At 42.5% G+C, this 16,226-nt stretch overlaps 1 protein-coding gene across 1 annotated transcript in view; it reads left to right on the top strand.

Annotated features, from left to right (window-relative positions):
* The window catches only part of LOC126101551 (Fanconi anemia group D2 protein), a 225,542-nt gene that overhangs the window by 156,481 nt on the left and 52,835 nt on the right, over positions 1–16,226 (top strand). The window contains exons 17-18 of the mRNA XM_049912189.1: positions 4,929–5,163; positions 15,394–15,630. Coding sequence (XP_049768146.1) covers positions 4,929–5,163; positions 15,394–15,630 — 472 coding nt within the window. The remainder of the gene's footprint in view (positions 1–4,928; positions 5,164–15,393; positions 15,631–16,226) is intronic.

Genomic DNA, 16,226 nt, shown 5'->3' with positions numbered 1-16,226 from the left:
CTCCTGTACTCAGGGGCTATAGGTTGTATCGCAAAGATGACCTGACTGGAGACAGGGCCAAAGGCGGAGTCGCCGTGTTTGTCAATAATGACCACCACTCCTCTGCTCTCCCCCTGGATACTGACCTGCAAGCAGTTGCAGTTGCAATTTATTCTGGTCGGAGGCTTACCGTTTGCTCCCTTTATTTACCCCCTCTGTATGCAGTGAACTTAGAGGCTCTCACAAACCTTATCGACCAACTCCCCCGCCCATTTCTCCTCCTGGGAGACTTCAATGCCCATCATGTCCTGTGGGGCTCCACTTCTATTTGCACTCGAGGTCGAATTTTGGAGGGCCTCCTAACATCTCAAGTGTTGTGCATCCTCAACACAGGTACTCCGACTCATTTCTCTAGTGCTACAGGGTCATTCTCAGCCATTGACCTATCTTTCTGCTCTCCAACCCTCACTGACTCCGTTCACTGGGAGGTCATTGACGACCTACATTCCAGCGACCACTTCCCTCTCCGCATTCATCTCCTGGATGGTGTATTGCTGGAGCAGCGGCCACCATCGTGGATGATTGGCAGGGCTAACTGGCCACTGTTCACTTGGTTGGCTGTCTCTGACCGCCACAACAGCGTACAGGAATGGGTGGATCACATCACGCTTGTGATCCACCATGCTGCTGACCTGTCCATACCACAGTCTTCTGGCACTCTTAAGCGGCGCCTTGTGCCTTGGTGGACAGAAGAGTGCCGTTCAGCCATCCGTGACAGGCGTGCGGCTCTTCGCCGATTTACATGCCGCCCAACAGCGGTCAATCTTACCGCCTTTTGTATCGCGAGAGCCAGGGCACGCCGTGTCATTAAAGAGAGCAAGAAAAGGTCATGGCAGGCGTTTCTGGACTCCATCAACCGTTCCACTTGTTCCACAAAGGTATGGGAAGCCATCCGGAAGATTTCCGGTAAACGCAGCCATTTACCAATAGCTGCAGTCCTGAACCAGGGATGCCTCCAAACGACACCCAGCGCCATAGCTCAGTCGCTGGCAGAGCATTTTGCACAAAGTACTGCCACTGCAACCCAGGATCCAGCGTTTCGTCACTACCGTGCGACTCTCGAAAGAGCGAATTTGAACTTTCGGTCGAACGGTTCTGAGGCCTACAACTCCCCTTTCTCCATGTGGGAACTGGAGTCGGCTCTTACTGAGACTTCTGACACTGCACCGGGTTACGACCGCATCCGGTACTCCATGCTTAGACATCTGCCAGCGGCGTCAAAGGAAATCCTCCTTGAATGTTTTAATCTCATATGACACACAGGAGTGTTCCCCACCTCGTGGAGGGAGGCAATCCTCATCCCTCTCCTCAAACCAGGAAAGGACCGCACATGTCCCAGTAGTTATCATAGTATCGCCTTGACAAGCTGTGTCGGAAAGACCCTGGAACGGATGGTTAACCGTCGTCTGGTCTGGCTGCTAGAGACCAGACAGCTCCTTAGCCGCTTTCAGTGTGGATTCCGAAAATTTCGATCCACAGTCGACAACCTGACCCTCCTCGAGGCGGCTATTCAGCAGGCTTTCCTCCGTCAGCATCACTGTATCGGTATCTTCTTTGATATCAGTAAGGCGTATGATACTACTTGGAGACACTGTATTCTTGCACAACTGCATCAATGGGGCTTTCGTGGCCGCCTCCCTATTTTCATTCGGTCTTTCCTGTCTCAGCGGACCCGTGTTGGTAACACACTGTCAGATCGCTTTGAGCAAGAGAACGGTGTCCCCCAGGGCAGTGTTTTAAGCGTTACCCTCTTTGCCATAGCAATCAACAGTATAACGTCTACAGTGAGGAGTCCTCCTCTAGTGTTGCATCCGCGAGCCGTCAATTGCAACTAACGGTGCGGCGGTTAGAGGAGTGGGCTGCAAAGACGGGTTTTAGGTTTTCTGCCGATAAGTGTGTTTGTGTTCATTTTAATCGTTCTCGTCGTCTTTTTACGTTGCCTGCCATGCATATGGGGGATACTGTCCTACAGTTTGGAGACACAGTGCGGTTTTTGGGCCTAATTTTTGACTCCAGGTTGTCATGGTTGCCACACCTACGTGACTTGAAAGCCAGAACACTGAAGGCACTGAACATCCTCAAGTGCCTCAGCCACAGGTCTTGGGGAGCGGACAGGGCGCGTCTCCTTCAGTTTTATCGAGCTTTCGTGCGCTCACGGCTGGACTATGGCTGCACAGTATATGGGTCAGCGAGGCCGTCTTATTTGCGGATCCTTGACGCTGTTCACCATGCTGGGATTCGACTGGCTACGGGTGCTTATCGGACCAGTCCCGTACCCAGCCTCTGCGCTGAGGCTGGCGAACCGCCACTTACCATCCGGCGGCAGCTCCTGCTGGTGCGCCAAGCTTGTAAGTTTCTTGCAGCTCCCAGCTCGCCTGCTCACCATCTTGTTGCCCATCCCCCTCTGGATCGCCTTTTTTCGAGCCGTCCCCGGGCTACGTTGCCGTTTGGGATCAGAGTGCACCGTGTGCTTGAGTCCCTCGGTGTGGAGTCTGTACAACCCCAAATCCTGGGTTTTAACCGCCTGCCACCCTGGTTACTGAAGAGGCCACGTGTGATTTTCGATTTATTGCAGTACAAGAGAGATTGCACTCCTGCCACCGTTTTTAATGCAGCATTTTCTGCTATTTTATCTGAGCACCACGACTATGTAGCTGTTTTTACGGATGGGTCGAAACAAGGGGATTCCGTGGGTTGCTCAGTTGTTTTTCCGGATCGTGTCCTCAAGGTCCGCCTGCCTCAGACTTTTACTGTCTTTGATGCAGAATTGTCTGCGATCTTGCGGGCACTGGAGCCGATGAGACTTTCTTCCTCTCTTAAATTTCTTGTCTGTTCCGATTCACTCAGTGCCCTTCAATCATTGCACCATTTGTATCCAGCGGATAAAGTAGTCCAGACCATCCAGAATGCCCTCCTCCGACTACAGCGACTGGGGAAGGTTGTAGCTTTCTGCTGGGTTCCGGGGCATGTCGGCATTGCTGGGAATGAAAGGGCAGATCTCGCAGACAAGGAGGCGTGTCTTGATCCACACGTATGTCAGTGTGCTATCCCGTTGCACGCACTCACCTCGCTGTTGAGCTCCCGAGTCATGTGTCGGTGGGAGGATGAGTGGCTGGAAGTGACTGACAATAAGCTCCGTCTAGTCAAGCCCACAACGCGTGTGTGGTGTACTTCCTTTCAGCCTCATCGACGGGACGAGGTTCTCCTCACTCGGCTTCGAATAGGCCACAGCCCTATGACGCATGGCTTCCTGCTCCGGCGAGAAGACCCTCCATTGTGTGGTGCTTGCGGCGTCCAGGTCACTGTGAGGCACATTTTACTGGATTGTGTTTTATTTTCTGACCAGCGGGCCTCGGCTGATTTGCCAGCGGACCTGCCAACTCTTTTAGGCAACACTCGGACGAATGTGGTTAAAGTTTTAAAGTTCTGTGCCTTGTCAAATGTTTTTACAAAGATTTTAGGGAGAGGATTTTAATTTGCTCACTGTGTGACAAGCTCGCCCATCTTTTATGTAAGTGGCCAGCCAATGACACTTTCCTGTGTCATTCTTGTTGCTATGTTTTCCCTTCCCTTAGGTTTTACTTTCTTATGTAGTAATTTCCCTCTTTTCCTGCTTTCTTTGAATGTGTTTTTCAGTTTTATTAGGTCTCTCCACATTTGTTCCTTTTAATGTGTGTCAGGGCGCTGATGACCTTGATGTTGAGCACCCATAAACCCCAACACACACACACACACACACACACACACACACACACACACACAAGTCATGAGCCTGTTCGTAAACGAATATCACGTACCCGGCCTTGCCCTTCCAAATTCTTCAAAATAAATCTACTTGTGACCTCAATAGGCAAAGCTTCGTCTATAAAGACAGTGCCTATGTACTCCATCAAACAATGTAAAAGTGGTAATCTCAGCAGCAATAGTTTAATCTGTGAATATAAAATTACCTGTATTTTTCGAATGATAGATTTGGGAAAAAACCTCGTCTTATAATCGGGTAAATACAGTAATATTCTAATCATAAAATATTTATACAGACAAACAGCGGAAAATCCTAGATTAATTCCTTCATATAGTGGAGATGCTGAGTTGCAGACAGGCGCAACAAAAGTACTGTCACAAATAAAGATTCCGCCAGTAAGGCCTTTGTCTAAAATAGACGACACACACACACACACACGCACGCACGCACGCACACGACTGCAGTCTCAGGCAACTGTAGCCACACTGGAAGCTGCAGCACCAGTGCATGATGGGAGTGGTGACTGGGTGGCGGTAAGGAGGCTGGGGCGGGGAGGGGGACGGATAATAGGGTAGGGGTGGTTGAGAGTGCAGGGAGCGTGCAGGGACGAGGTGTAGAGAGGGTAGAGCTGCTATGTGCAGTCGGGAGGTTAGACAGTGGGAAGGGGAGAGGTTGGAAGGGGGAGAAGGTTGGGCTACAGTTGCCTGAGACTGCAGTCGTGTGTGTGTCGTCTATTTTTGACGAAGGCCTTACTGGCCAAAAGCTTTATTTGTGACGGTCTTTTTGTTGTGCCTATCTGCAACTCAGCATCTCCGCTGTTGGTGAGTAGCAACTTTCCTGGATTTACATTGTTTGATTAGATTAATTTCTTCATCAGACATAGAAAACTTGCACACATTCTCCAGTTGCTAAGGCATGTGTTTGTGAACTGTGGATGTGTGAGGTTTTTAGGTGTGATGAAGGATTTACTCCAATAGCTGAATATTTCTAGCTTTCATTTTCATTGTGCCAGTCTGTGATTGAACACCTTCTGAGTTTGCTGAGTATCAGTATACTTTCCATATTTATGTGTGTGTTGTGATTTCTGTACAGACTAATGTGTTTCAAATACACATTAATGTTTTAATCTTTTGTACATATGTAGGAAAAAACCACCTGGGAAGAGAGGCAGAAAGCGTAAAGCCTCCAAGAAAACCAAAGAGGCTGCAGAGGAGGAGGATGAACCAGAAGTGGAAGAAGAAGTAGCCCCAGCTGCTGCATCAAACATCACTTCTTCGGGTACACTGTCAGTCGATATGAGGCATCACTTCCTGCGAGAACTAGATGTCGATGTTCTTGTTTTGCTGTGTCGACCTCTAAATACAGATGAGACCACATCAGTAAGTCAGCTGGGTGTAACTTGTTTGTATATTACATTCAATTTCATTTTGTTTGTGTACCAAATTAGTTTTACAAATAGCCGTAGTTTGCTTCTTTGTATTGAAGGATATTTTACTCACTTCATGATACATATATAACTGCCATTTTTCTGTTTGTACTAAATGATTCAGTGAGATAGAGGCTGATATTATGAGGGGCATTCAATACATAACGAAACACATTTTTTTTAAAAATCAGGTTGGCTTTATTCAGGATTCTAATAAACCATATTATTCTCCACTCTTTTGGCTGCAGAACCTTATTTTTCAACATAATCTCCTTTCAAAGTGCCGAATTTATGCCACCTGACTGGAAGAGTCTGTTTTCCCTCATTGTACCCCACTTCTAATCAACATCAGTAACCCCCCCCATTACCCATGCACTGCGTCCTGTGGAGTGCATCCTTCATTGGGTCAAAAAGATGTAAGTCAGAATGCTGGAGATCCGGGCTGTACAAGGGACAAGGAAGAACAGTCCATTGAAGTTTTCTGAGCTTCTCCTGCGTGCGCAGACTTGTTTGAGGTCTTGTGTTTTCAAGGAGAAGGAGAAGTTTGTTTGCATTTTTGTGGTGACGGACACGCTGAAGTCATTTCTTCAGTTTTCTAAGGGTAGCATAACATATTTCAGCGTTGATTATTGCACCTTGAGGCACCAAACAGTATAACCCCCTCAGAGTCCAAGAAGATCAATGCCTGACTTTACCAGCTGAGGGTTCAGCTTTGAAATTTTTATTTGGAGGAGAGTTGGTGTGGATTGCTGTTTTGTTTCTGGTTTGAAGTGATAAACCCGTGTTTCATCACCTGTGATGATGATGAACAAACAGTTGTTACGATCAGCCTTTTACTGCGCAAGTAATTCTGCACAGGTGGGGAAGGGGGGGGGGGGGGGTGTTACTGAAGTCTAACTTCTTCACTGTTCTTTGATTTGTTATAGAGATTGATAACCTGTGTTCTTATTTCTTGGGGCCAGCTATGAACCTTCAGTGTAAATTTCTGCGATTACTTTTGGCTGCTTTCCCCATGTATCTTTTTAATACTTCAGGGCTGCACATGTTAAGGATATTAGAAACAAGATTGACAAAATTGTCAAAAGCTTCAACGACATTTGTAAACTGAGACAGGAAGTTGGACCATTTTATAATACACAGTTGTGATCTGAAAACATTGATATGAGAATCATGAATAATTCTGAAACTTCCTGGCAGATTAAAATTGTGTGCCCGACCAAGACTCGAACTCGGGACCTTTGCCTTTCGCGGGCAAGTGCTCTACCATCTGAGCTACCGAAGCACGACTCACGACCAGCCCTCACAGCTTTACTTCTGCCAGTATCTCGTCTCCTACCTTCCAAACTTTACAGAAGCTCTCCTGCCAACCTTGCAGAACTGGCACTCCTGAAAGAAAGGATACAGTGGAGACATGGCTTAGCTACAGCCTGGGGGATGTTTCCAGAATGAGATTTTCACTCTGCAGCGGAGTGTGCGCTGATATGAAACTTCCTGGCAGATTAAAACTGTGTGCCCGACCGAGGCGCGAACTCGGGACCTTTGCCTTTCGCGAGCAAGTGCTCTACCATCTGAGCTACTGTAGCACGACTCACGGCCGGCCCTCACAGCTTTACTTCTGCCAGTATCTCGTCTCCTACCTTCCAAACTTTACAGAAGCTCTCCTGCCAACCTTGCAGAACTAGCACTCCTGAAAGAAAGAATACAATGGAGACACGGCTTAGCCACAGCCTGGGGGATGTTTCCAGAACGAGATTTTCACTCTGCAGCGGAGTGTGCACTGATGTGAAACTTCCTGGCAGATTAAAACTGTGTGCCCGATGGAGACTCTAACTCGGGACCTTTGCCTTTCGCGGGCAAGTGCTCTACCATCTGAGCCACCGAAGCACGGCTCACGGCCGGCCCTCACAGCTTCTCTTGCCCGCGAAAGGCAAAGGTCCCGAGTTCGAGTCTCCGTCGGGCACACAGTTTTAATCTGCCAGGAAGTTTCATATCAGCGCACACTCCGCTGCAGAGTGAAAATCTCATTCTGGAAACATCCCCCAGGCTGTGGCTAAGCCATGTCTCCACTGTATCCTTTCTTTCAGGAGTGCTAGTTCTGCAAGGTTGGCAGGAGAGCTTCTGTAAAGTTTGGAAGGTAGGAGACGAGATACTGGCAGAAGTAAAGTTGAGGGCCGGCCGTGAGTCGTGCTTCGGTAGCTCAGATGGTAGAGCACTTGCCCGCGAAAGGCAAAGGTCCTGAGTTCGAGTCTCGGTCAGGCACACAGTTTTAATCTGCCAGGAAGTTTCATATCAGCGCACACTCCGCTGCAGAGTGAAAATCTCATTCATGAATAATTCTATTTTTCTTGGGTTATTCACATTGCTGTATGGGATTTTGTGTCAGCAATTTTAATCATATCTCTTCATGACCTAACAGATACACGGTATTAAAGAGACCTATTTCATACATATTTCTTTCTAAATTTGTTATAACATTGACCAGACATCATAGCTGTCTTGCTGGCTTGTTGATTGTGAGAAACATATTATGTGACCTGGTGAAATTAAGCAAGTGTAAGTGGTTTGTCGTCGTAACCCTAATGTCAGTGTTAATATCCACAAAGGTAAAATTTTATATTGATTGTAGGTCTGAAGTGAGACATTGTTCTGTCTAGGATCAATGTAAAGACATCAATATTGCTGTCATAGGTACGGTGTAAAGACTTAAAAGTAATCTGGGACCTATCAACAGTACAGCAGCTGCCTCAAATGCACTTTCGGTGCACAAATTATTGATGTCAAGATTAGTGTAATTTGCCAAAAGATCATTGTTGATGTGTATTGAAGCATTTCCATAATTGTTCAGACTTTTACAGAAACTTGACTGAATAATAACCTGAAGGCTATAGAAGTATAACCTGAAGGCTATAGAAGTATAGTTCATTCTCATTAAGCCAATGTTCATTAATACATAGAACAGAATTTTTACTTTTCCTTAGTAGAACACTAAAAACATCTACTAATTGAAGATCTGATGTTGTTGTTGTTGTTGTGGTCTTCAGTCCAGAGACTGGTTTGATGCAGCTCTCCATGCTACTTTATCCTGTGCAAGCTTCTTCATCTCCCAGTACCTACTGCAACCTACATCCTTCTGAATCTGCTTAGTGTATTCATCTCTTGGTCTCCCCCTACGATTTTTACCCTCCACGCTGCCCTCCAATACTAAATTGGTGATCCCTTGATGCCTCAGAACATGTCCTACCAACCGATCCCTTCTTCTGGTCAAGTTGTGCCACAAACTTCTCTTCTCCCCAATCCTATTCAATACCTCCTCATTAGTTACGTGATCTACCCATCTAATCATCAGCATTCTTCTGTAGCACCACATTTCAAAAGCTTCTATTCTCTTCTTGTCCAAACTATTTACCGTCCAGGTTTCACTTCCATACAAGGCTACACTCCATACAAATACTTTCAGAAATGACTTCCTGACACTTAAATCTATACTCGATGTTAACAAATTTCTCTTCCTCAGAAACGCTTTCCTTCCCATTGCCAGTCTACATTTTATATCCTCTCTACTTCGACCATCATCAGTTATTTTGCTCCCCAAATAGCAAAACTCCTTTACTACTTTAAGTGTCTCATTTCCTAATCTAATACCCTCAACATCACCCGACTTAATTCGACTACATTCCATTATCCTCGTTTTGCTTTTGTTGATGTTCATCTTATATCCTCCCTTCAAGATACCATCCATTCCATTCTACTGCTCTTCCAAGTCCTTTGCTGTCTCTGACAGAATTACAATGTCATCGGCAAACCTCAAAGTTTTTATTTCTTCTCCATGGATTTTAATTCCTACTCCAAATTTTTCTTTTGTTTCCTTCACTGCTTGCTCAATATACAGGTTGAATAACATCGGGGATAGGCTACAACCCTGTCTCACTCCCTTCCCAACCACTGCTTCCTTTTCATGTCCCTCGACTCTTATAACTGCCACCTGGTTTCTGTACAAATTGTAAATAATCTTTCGCTCCCTGTATTTTACCCCTGCCACCTTTAGAATTTGAAAGAGAGTATTCCAGTCAACATTGTCAAAAGCTTTCTCTAAGTCTACAAATGCTAGAAACGTAGGTTTGCCTTTCCTTAATCTTTCTTCTAAGATAAGTCGTCAGTATTGCCTCACGTGTTCCAACATTTCTACGGAATCCAAACTGATCTTCCCTGAGGTCGGCTTCTACTAGTTTTTCCATTCGCCTGTAAAGAATTCGTGTCAGTACTTTGCAGCTGTGGCTTATTAAACTGATTGTTCGGTAATTTTCACATCTGTCAACACCTGCATTCTTTGGGATTGGAATTACTATATTCTTCTTGAAGTCTGAGGGTATTTCGCCTGTGTATTTCGCCTGTTTCATACATCTTGCTCACCAGATGGTAGAGTTTTGTCAGGACTGGCTCTCCCAAGGCCGTCAGTAGTTCCAATGGAATGTTGTCTACTCCGGGGGCCTTGTTTCGACTCAGGTCTTTCAGTGCTCTGTCAAACTCTTCATGCAGTATCGTATCTCCCATTTCATCTTCATCTACATCCTCTTCCATTTCCATAATATTGTCCTCAAGTACATCGCCCTTGTATAGACCCTCTATATACTCCTTCCACCTTTCTGCTTTACCTTCTTTGCTTAGAACTGGGTTTCCATCTGAGCTCTTGATGTTCATACAAGTGGTTCTCTTATCTCCAAAGGTCTCTTTAATTTTCCTGTAGGCAGTATCTATCTTACCCCTAGTGAGATAAGCCTCTACATCCTTACATTTGTCCTCTAGCCATCCCTGCTTAGCCATTTTGCACTTCCTGTCGATCTCATTTTTGAGACGTTTGTATTCCTTTTTGCCTGCTTCACTTACTGCATTTTTATATTTTCTCCTTTCATCAATTAAATTCAATATTTCTTCTGTTACCCAAGGATTTCTACTAGCCCTCGTCTTTTTACCTACTTGATCCTCTGCTGCCTTCACTACTTCATCCCTCAAAGCTACCCATTCTTCTTCTACTGTATTTCTTTCCCCCATTCCTGTCAATTGTTCCCTTATGCTCTCCCTGAAACTCTGTACAACCTCTGGTTCTTTCAGTTTATCCAGGTCCCATCTCCTTAAATTCCCACCTTTTGTTGACAGGCAAAAATACCACAGAGTTATTACAGGGTAGGGAGAGGTCTGTCCTGTTTGAATGTAATTCAGTTTGCACTTTGTCAACACAATCATTCTTCACACCCAAGCTAAAAAAGAATTGCCATAAGATTGTTGATCCCATTCTAATGTTATTTTCAGTGCATTTAGTACATGAGGCTTATTTACTATTATACCAACCACTTCCTTGGCTACTATACGTTTACCCAGTCCATTTAAATGTAAACCATGCTGAGTGTAAAATCTACATCCAATTCAGTTTACATTTATCAATGTCTCCTTTTTTTTTTTTTTTTTTTCTTTTTTCTTTTTTTTTTTTTTTTTTTACATATGTTTTCTAACTGTTCATTTGATGAAGTTTTTTACTGGTTAACACAGGACCACCATGACAGATCATAGCAATGTGCTATGTTGAAAAATAGAATGTTGGCATATGTCAGCAGATCCAAACATTTCTTCAATTCCTGGGTGGCTGTGGACATTTTGTTCTTATAAACATCATTCAAGCCTTCAATAAGCACAGTGAAATCATTGGAAGACTGCCCACTTATGTCTCACAGTTTTCTAAGTTTGTTAATTTCACTAAATGATGCACCAAGCTTGGTGAACATTGCTGCACACATATTAGATGTTAGTTATATGGGAAGAAATGTTGCGACCATGGCTTTCACCAAGGATGATTACTTCCCTTTGTATGATTGGTTTTTAGTTAGATTGATATTGGGGAAAAGAAGTAGTGTCGTGTTGTCATTACACGTCTTCATTATCAAGCAGTGTGGCAACATTATTGACAGTGGCATCTCTCAACACTTCAGCATAACTTAAGGTCAGCACATTTTTGTTGACCACATACACTTTTGATTTCTTATCTATTTGTTTCTTGGAACGAGTCAAACTATCGTGCAGAAATTTCAGCATGTTTAGTTCTCCTTTTACTACATAAGAAAATTCCTTAGTTTTTCATTTAACGTAAGTTCACATGCTGCAAATCTTGCAACTTCTTGACTAAAGTTGTTAATAATTTTCTCAAACACAAATATGACTGGTCCAAGAAGAATGATTTTTGGAACAATGTTTATTCAGGGTGTATATGTCCCAGGAAATCTAAAAAAAACCAAGGAATTTTTTAATCCGGGAGTAATACGGAAAAAAAACCTAGAATTTTTTAGATTTTTGGGAATTTCTCATTATTTTAGTTTTCAGTTAATTTTTGTAATTTTGACTTGTAAGAACATGTAACTCTAACAAAGAATTTTACTTAAGCCGACCTGCAGAATAATACTGCATCAACAACATTTAAATGAGAAACAACAGCAATACACAGTGCACACACACAAGCATGTGCCAACAGCAAAATGTGTCAAAGACTATGCAGTACTTCATAACAACAAACTACTTTCAAAACATCTTTCTTATGGAGCATGTTTTGATGAATGTGATGTCACAACTGTTTATGTCTGTAACAAGTTGCTGGAAAGTATTGCGAATGGTGCTTTGAGAAGCCTTACTTTCAAAGTGCATTTCCTTTCATGCAAGATGAATTACATTATGTATGAGAGTGTGTGATGAATTACTTAAATCACAGTGTTATACTCTCATCCAGAATTTAGCACTGAGGACCAGCCATGTAGAAAAATTTTGGGCCCAGAAGACCATCCATTTATGCCATTATTTAATATTTTACTGGCGGATTTGTGTTTGATATATCCTAAAGGGTAATGCGTGCTAAGAAATACCAAGTTTCAATGTTAGTTTTTCATATTTATTTTAGTTCTTTCATAGATTATGAATTACGAGGAAATGAAGGCAAAAAATAAAATGCGAAGCAAGTTCTTTACCATAAGCACACGTATTTGACTTTTCTGTGGAAAAGTAGAGTGCTCGATAGAACATGTATTCAGCCAGGTAACCCACAAAGTTCAGTGCACAGTAGTGAAATTTATAATCATGCTTGTTAGAAATATTCAGCTGTTGCAATTTAAGCTTTGTTCTTAGGACCAATATTATATGTGAAAGCTTAGTTTTCCTTGTAGCTGTGCTGTATGTATATTAATTTTAGCCATTAACTATACCTATTTGTGGGTTCATGCTACGTAACAGTGATGTTGCTTTGGATGACTACATCATGTGTCCTATGCTCTGAATATCTGCTGTCATTGGCTGGTGAAATCACGTACATAGGCTATGATTGGCTGACAAAAGTGCATCACAGTCTTACGTTCAGTTGCTTTGGAAGCTACCGCGCTGAATTTGGTAGAATTTCCATTGCTCTGCTTGGCGTAATTCCTGTTTATACTTTTGTAGTGCGAAAATGTGCAGAGTAAATGTTGCACTGCTGCAAAGATCTTTCCAAAACATGTTTTCTTTATTTTGCCCCCTAAGGTGCCTGGAAGTTATACTAGTGTATAAAACTATACTATACTAGTGTATAAAACTATCACCATTCGAAGATTGATAAGTTTACAGCTCCGAGAGAAAGTATATTGTCACTTAACATCGGAAAAAATTTACTTTCGCCTGGGGTATAGTGCATTTTCACCAGGGAGAAAGTATGTTTTTAAACAGGAAATTGTCATTTTTTTGTCCACGTGTACACTGTGTTATTGCATAAACTGTTTAATTTCTTCGTTATTATTTCACTAATGTTACTCTGCAGAAAGTGCCCAGAAATCCAAACAACACATTTCATGTCACGTCTTTCCATCAGTTCTGATATACCGCAGAAACATATTGTGACCCATTACAGGGCAAAAATTCCATTGGACTCCTTAGTGTTGAAATATAACTTAAGTATAGGCTGCTGACATTCCTTTAACCAATACTTCAAGACAAAGTTAACTTGAAGCTTCTTAACTGTTTAACAACCCCTTGCAACTGCTACTCCCCATATAAAAGCTTTGCAATGCAGATGACCTTGATAAACAATATCTTCTTTTCATCTCAAAAACCTTTCAGAAAATCTTCGGGATGAAAGATTCTGCTGGGTCAAACATACAAAAGTCTTACATTTTAGCTAGAACACTCTTCACCTCCACACAATTACCAGTACATGACCGAGACACTGATGCACTGGTACGCTGCTCTCTATTTCATGTAACTTTTTTCAGCCCTTCAGTACACTTGGCTTTCAGACTTTCATTCTCAGCCACACATTGCAGCCGTATCTGAATTAATCAGTCTTCTAGGTACAATTTAACCCTGGTGCACCGCTCTTCTATTTGTTTGTGCCTCCCACGGCAGTCATATCCAACCTTTCTCATCTGTTCTTTACAGTGAATTTACACTGTTTGGAACTTACTGCTACAGTATTCTTCCAGTTTCTCTCTTTTGTGGTCTAGCTTACAACCCCAGGAGCTAACAGTTTTATTAAGTTCATCTGTCCCTGAACAACACTTAGAATTTGGAACAGGTCTACTAAAGAGACACTTACACCACACTTGTCCGCCCTACTCCGGACTATTGCTGTGCACTGTGGGATCCACATCAGATGGGACTGACAGATGTCATTGAAAAAGTTCAAAAGAGGGCAGCTCATTTTGTATTGTGAAATAGGGGAGATAGTGTCATAGACATGATACTTGAATTGGAGTGGCAATCATTAAAACAAAGGCATTTTTCATTGCAATGGGATCTTCTCTTGAAATTTCAATCACCAATTTTCTCCTCCGGTTGCAAAAACATTCTGTTGGCACCCACTTACATAGGGAGTAATAATCTTTATGATAAAATAAGAGAAATCAGGGCTCACACAGAAAAATTTAAGTGCTCGTTTTTCCGGCACGCCGTTCGAGAGTGGAATGGTAGAGAGATAGCAGTTGGTTCATTGAACCCTCTGCCAGGCACTTTATTGTAAATAGCAGAGTAATCACGTAGATGTGAATGTATAGGTTTTGATGAATGAGTTTGTGAGTAACAAAATATGTGACAAGTGGCTGAATATTTTTATTACATTCACAGAAGCTCAATTTTTTTACACCGCCAAGGGACTACAGACTTCAGTATGTGCCATAAATTTGAACTGGTATGCCAACCTGTTCCAGACAAAGGGGGTCTTGAAAGAAAGAAAGACAGACAGACCTACAGATAAAAAAAATGACAAAAAATATATTTTTTCGTGTGATATAATTACAAATTAACAATTTTCAGATTTTTTTCTTTACTTGTATGTGAAACCTTGCTTCTTGTCAAAGTTCATTCTGGTATACCAGCCCAATGAGATCAAAAGGCCACCTGAACACATGGACCTAGATGACAGCCACTAGTCGGCACTCCTAATATTTGTGAGGACTGCTGTCACTGACTCAGTGTTGGGTGTGAGCCACATCACACATGCCAGTCTATCAGCACCCATGGCCGAGAAATAAAGCTCACAGTGCAAGGCCCTGGATCTCAGTTGTGTTCTGTCTGCACTCTTGTTTGTTCATTATATGCAGTGTTGCTTGGTTCTTGATATTGCTACTTTTAAGGGTCCTGATTTGGGCTACATTCAGGATTTGTCATTCTGTCATGTTCTCCTGTTGTTCATCCATTGCTGTAGTTGTCCTTTGTGGTTTTCGGTGACTCACCATTGACGCCCTCAGCAAGCTGGCCAGCGTCTCCTGGCCATACTATAATTCTGGTTACTATATTCATGATTTTAGGTAGTATCTTAAAATTTTTTAACACAAAGTTACTCTAGACCTTAATATGTGACATAAATTTAATCTTGATATGTGTACCCATTCCCGAGAAAGAGGTTTCCGTTCCCGATATAAAGGGTTCTTAACAGTCAGACAGACAAAACTACAGACAAGACAGGCAACAAAGTGATCGTATAAGGGTTCTGTTTGTACAGATTGAGGCACAGAACCATAAAAAATAATTAGCACCTCTTGTTTACTCTCAATAAAAATATTAATGTCTGTATTACTTCAAAGTTATCATAAACATCCACACTTTTTCATATGATTATATGATTTTGTTTATATTAAAATATGTCTCATTTGTGGTAAGTGAAAACAGCATTTTCTTTTCACAGAAAGACCATCTTGATATCAGGACATTGCTATTTCTCCTGCATGACTACGTGGGAAAATTGGAACATTTATATGGTGGTGGAGTAAAAACTTGGCCAATGAAGCCGGCTGAAACAATGAGTCTTCCTGTGGGTTTTACCAATGCATGTCGACATTCCTCCCAAGAGTTTCTACCAAGTGCCATCAAAGTCATGCAAAAGCTTTGTACAAAGCTGGAGACATTTGCTGAGTACTTCCAGGTTAGTGTGCCAAAAATTCTGTTCGGCTGGGCTGTTAATAACTGTTGCATTAGAATGTACAATGTTTGTGTTTTTCTTTTAAGTTTTTAATAGTTGCTTGTGGTAAACATTAAATCTTTCTGTGCTAGGTTCTCTCTCTCTCTCTCTCTCTCTCTCTCTCTCTGTCTCACACACACACACACACACACACACACACACACACACACACCTGCACAGTCATCCAAACTAACAAACCCGCAGCCTCTGTGCCCTACATCAGAAACAGGTGACACTTGCCTTTCTTCATTTTTGTCTACTGTTCACATTCAGGAATGAACACTTCCATTGCAATGCTCCCGACAAAACACTAAAGATCTAATCATCACATGTCTAGGCGAGTCAGTATCCATGTTTGTTTGTCAAGTTCTAATCAATGCTAAACTTACTTGCTGATGTGGGAGTGATTGAGTTTATACAGGGCAACATAAAAATGGGAAATATTTTTTTTTTTTTTTAACTAAGAAAATCATAAGAAATCGTACAAAAACTTTTATTTCAGAAACTACACCATCACAATGTTTCCTGTGTGAAATGGTAATGCAAATTATCAATTTTCA

The sequence above is a fragment of the Schistocerca cancellata genome, chromosome 9 (assembly GCF_023864275.1).
Source record: "Schistocerca cancellata isolate TAMUIC-IGC-003103 chromosome 9, iqSchCanc2.1, whole genome shotgun sequence".
Classification (NCBI taxonomy): domain Eukaryota; kingdom Metazoa; phylum Arthropoda; class Insecta; order Orthoptera; family Acrididae; genus Schistocerca; species Schistocerca cancellata.
The sequence above is the reverse complement of the archived record's forward strand: the minus strand, read 5'-3'. Positions and strand labels throughout refer to the sequence as shown.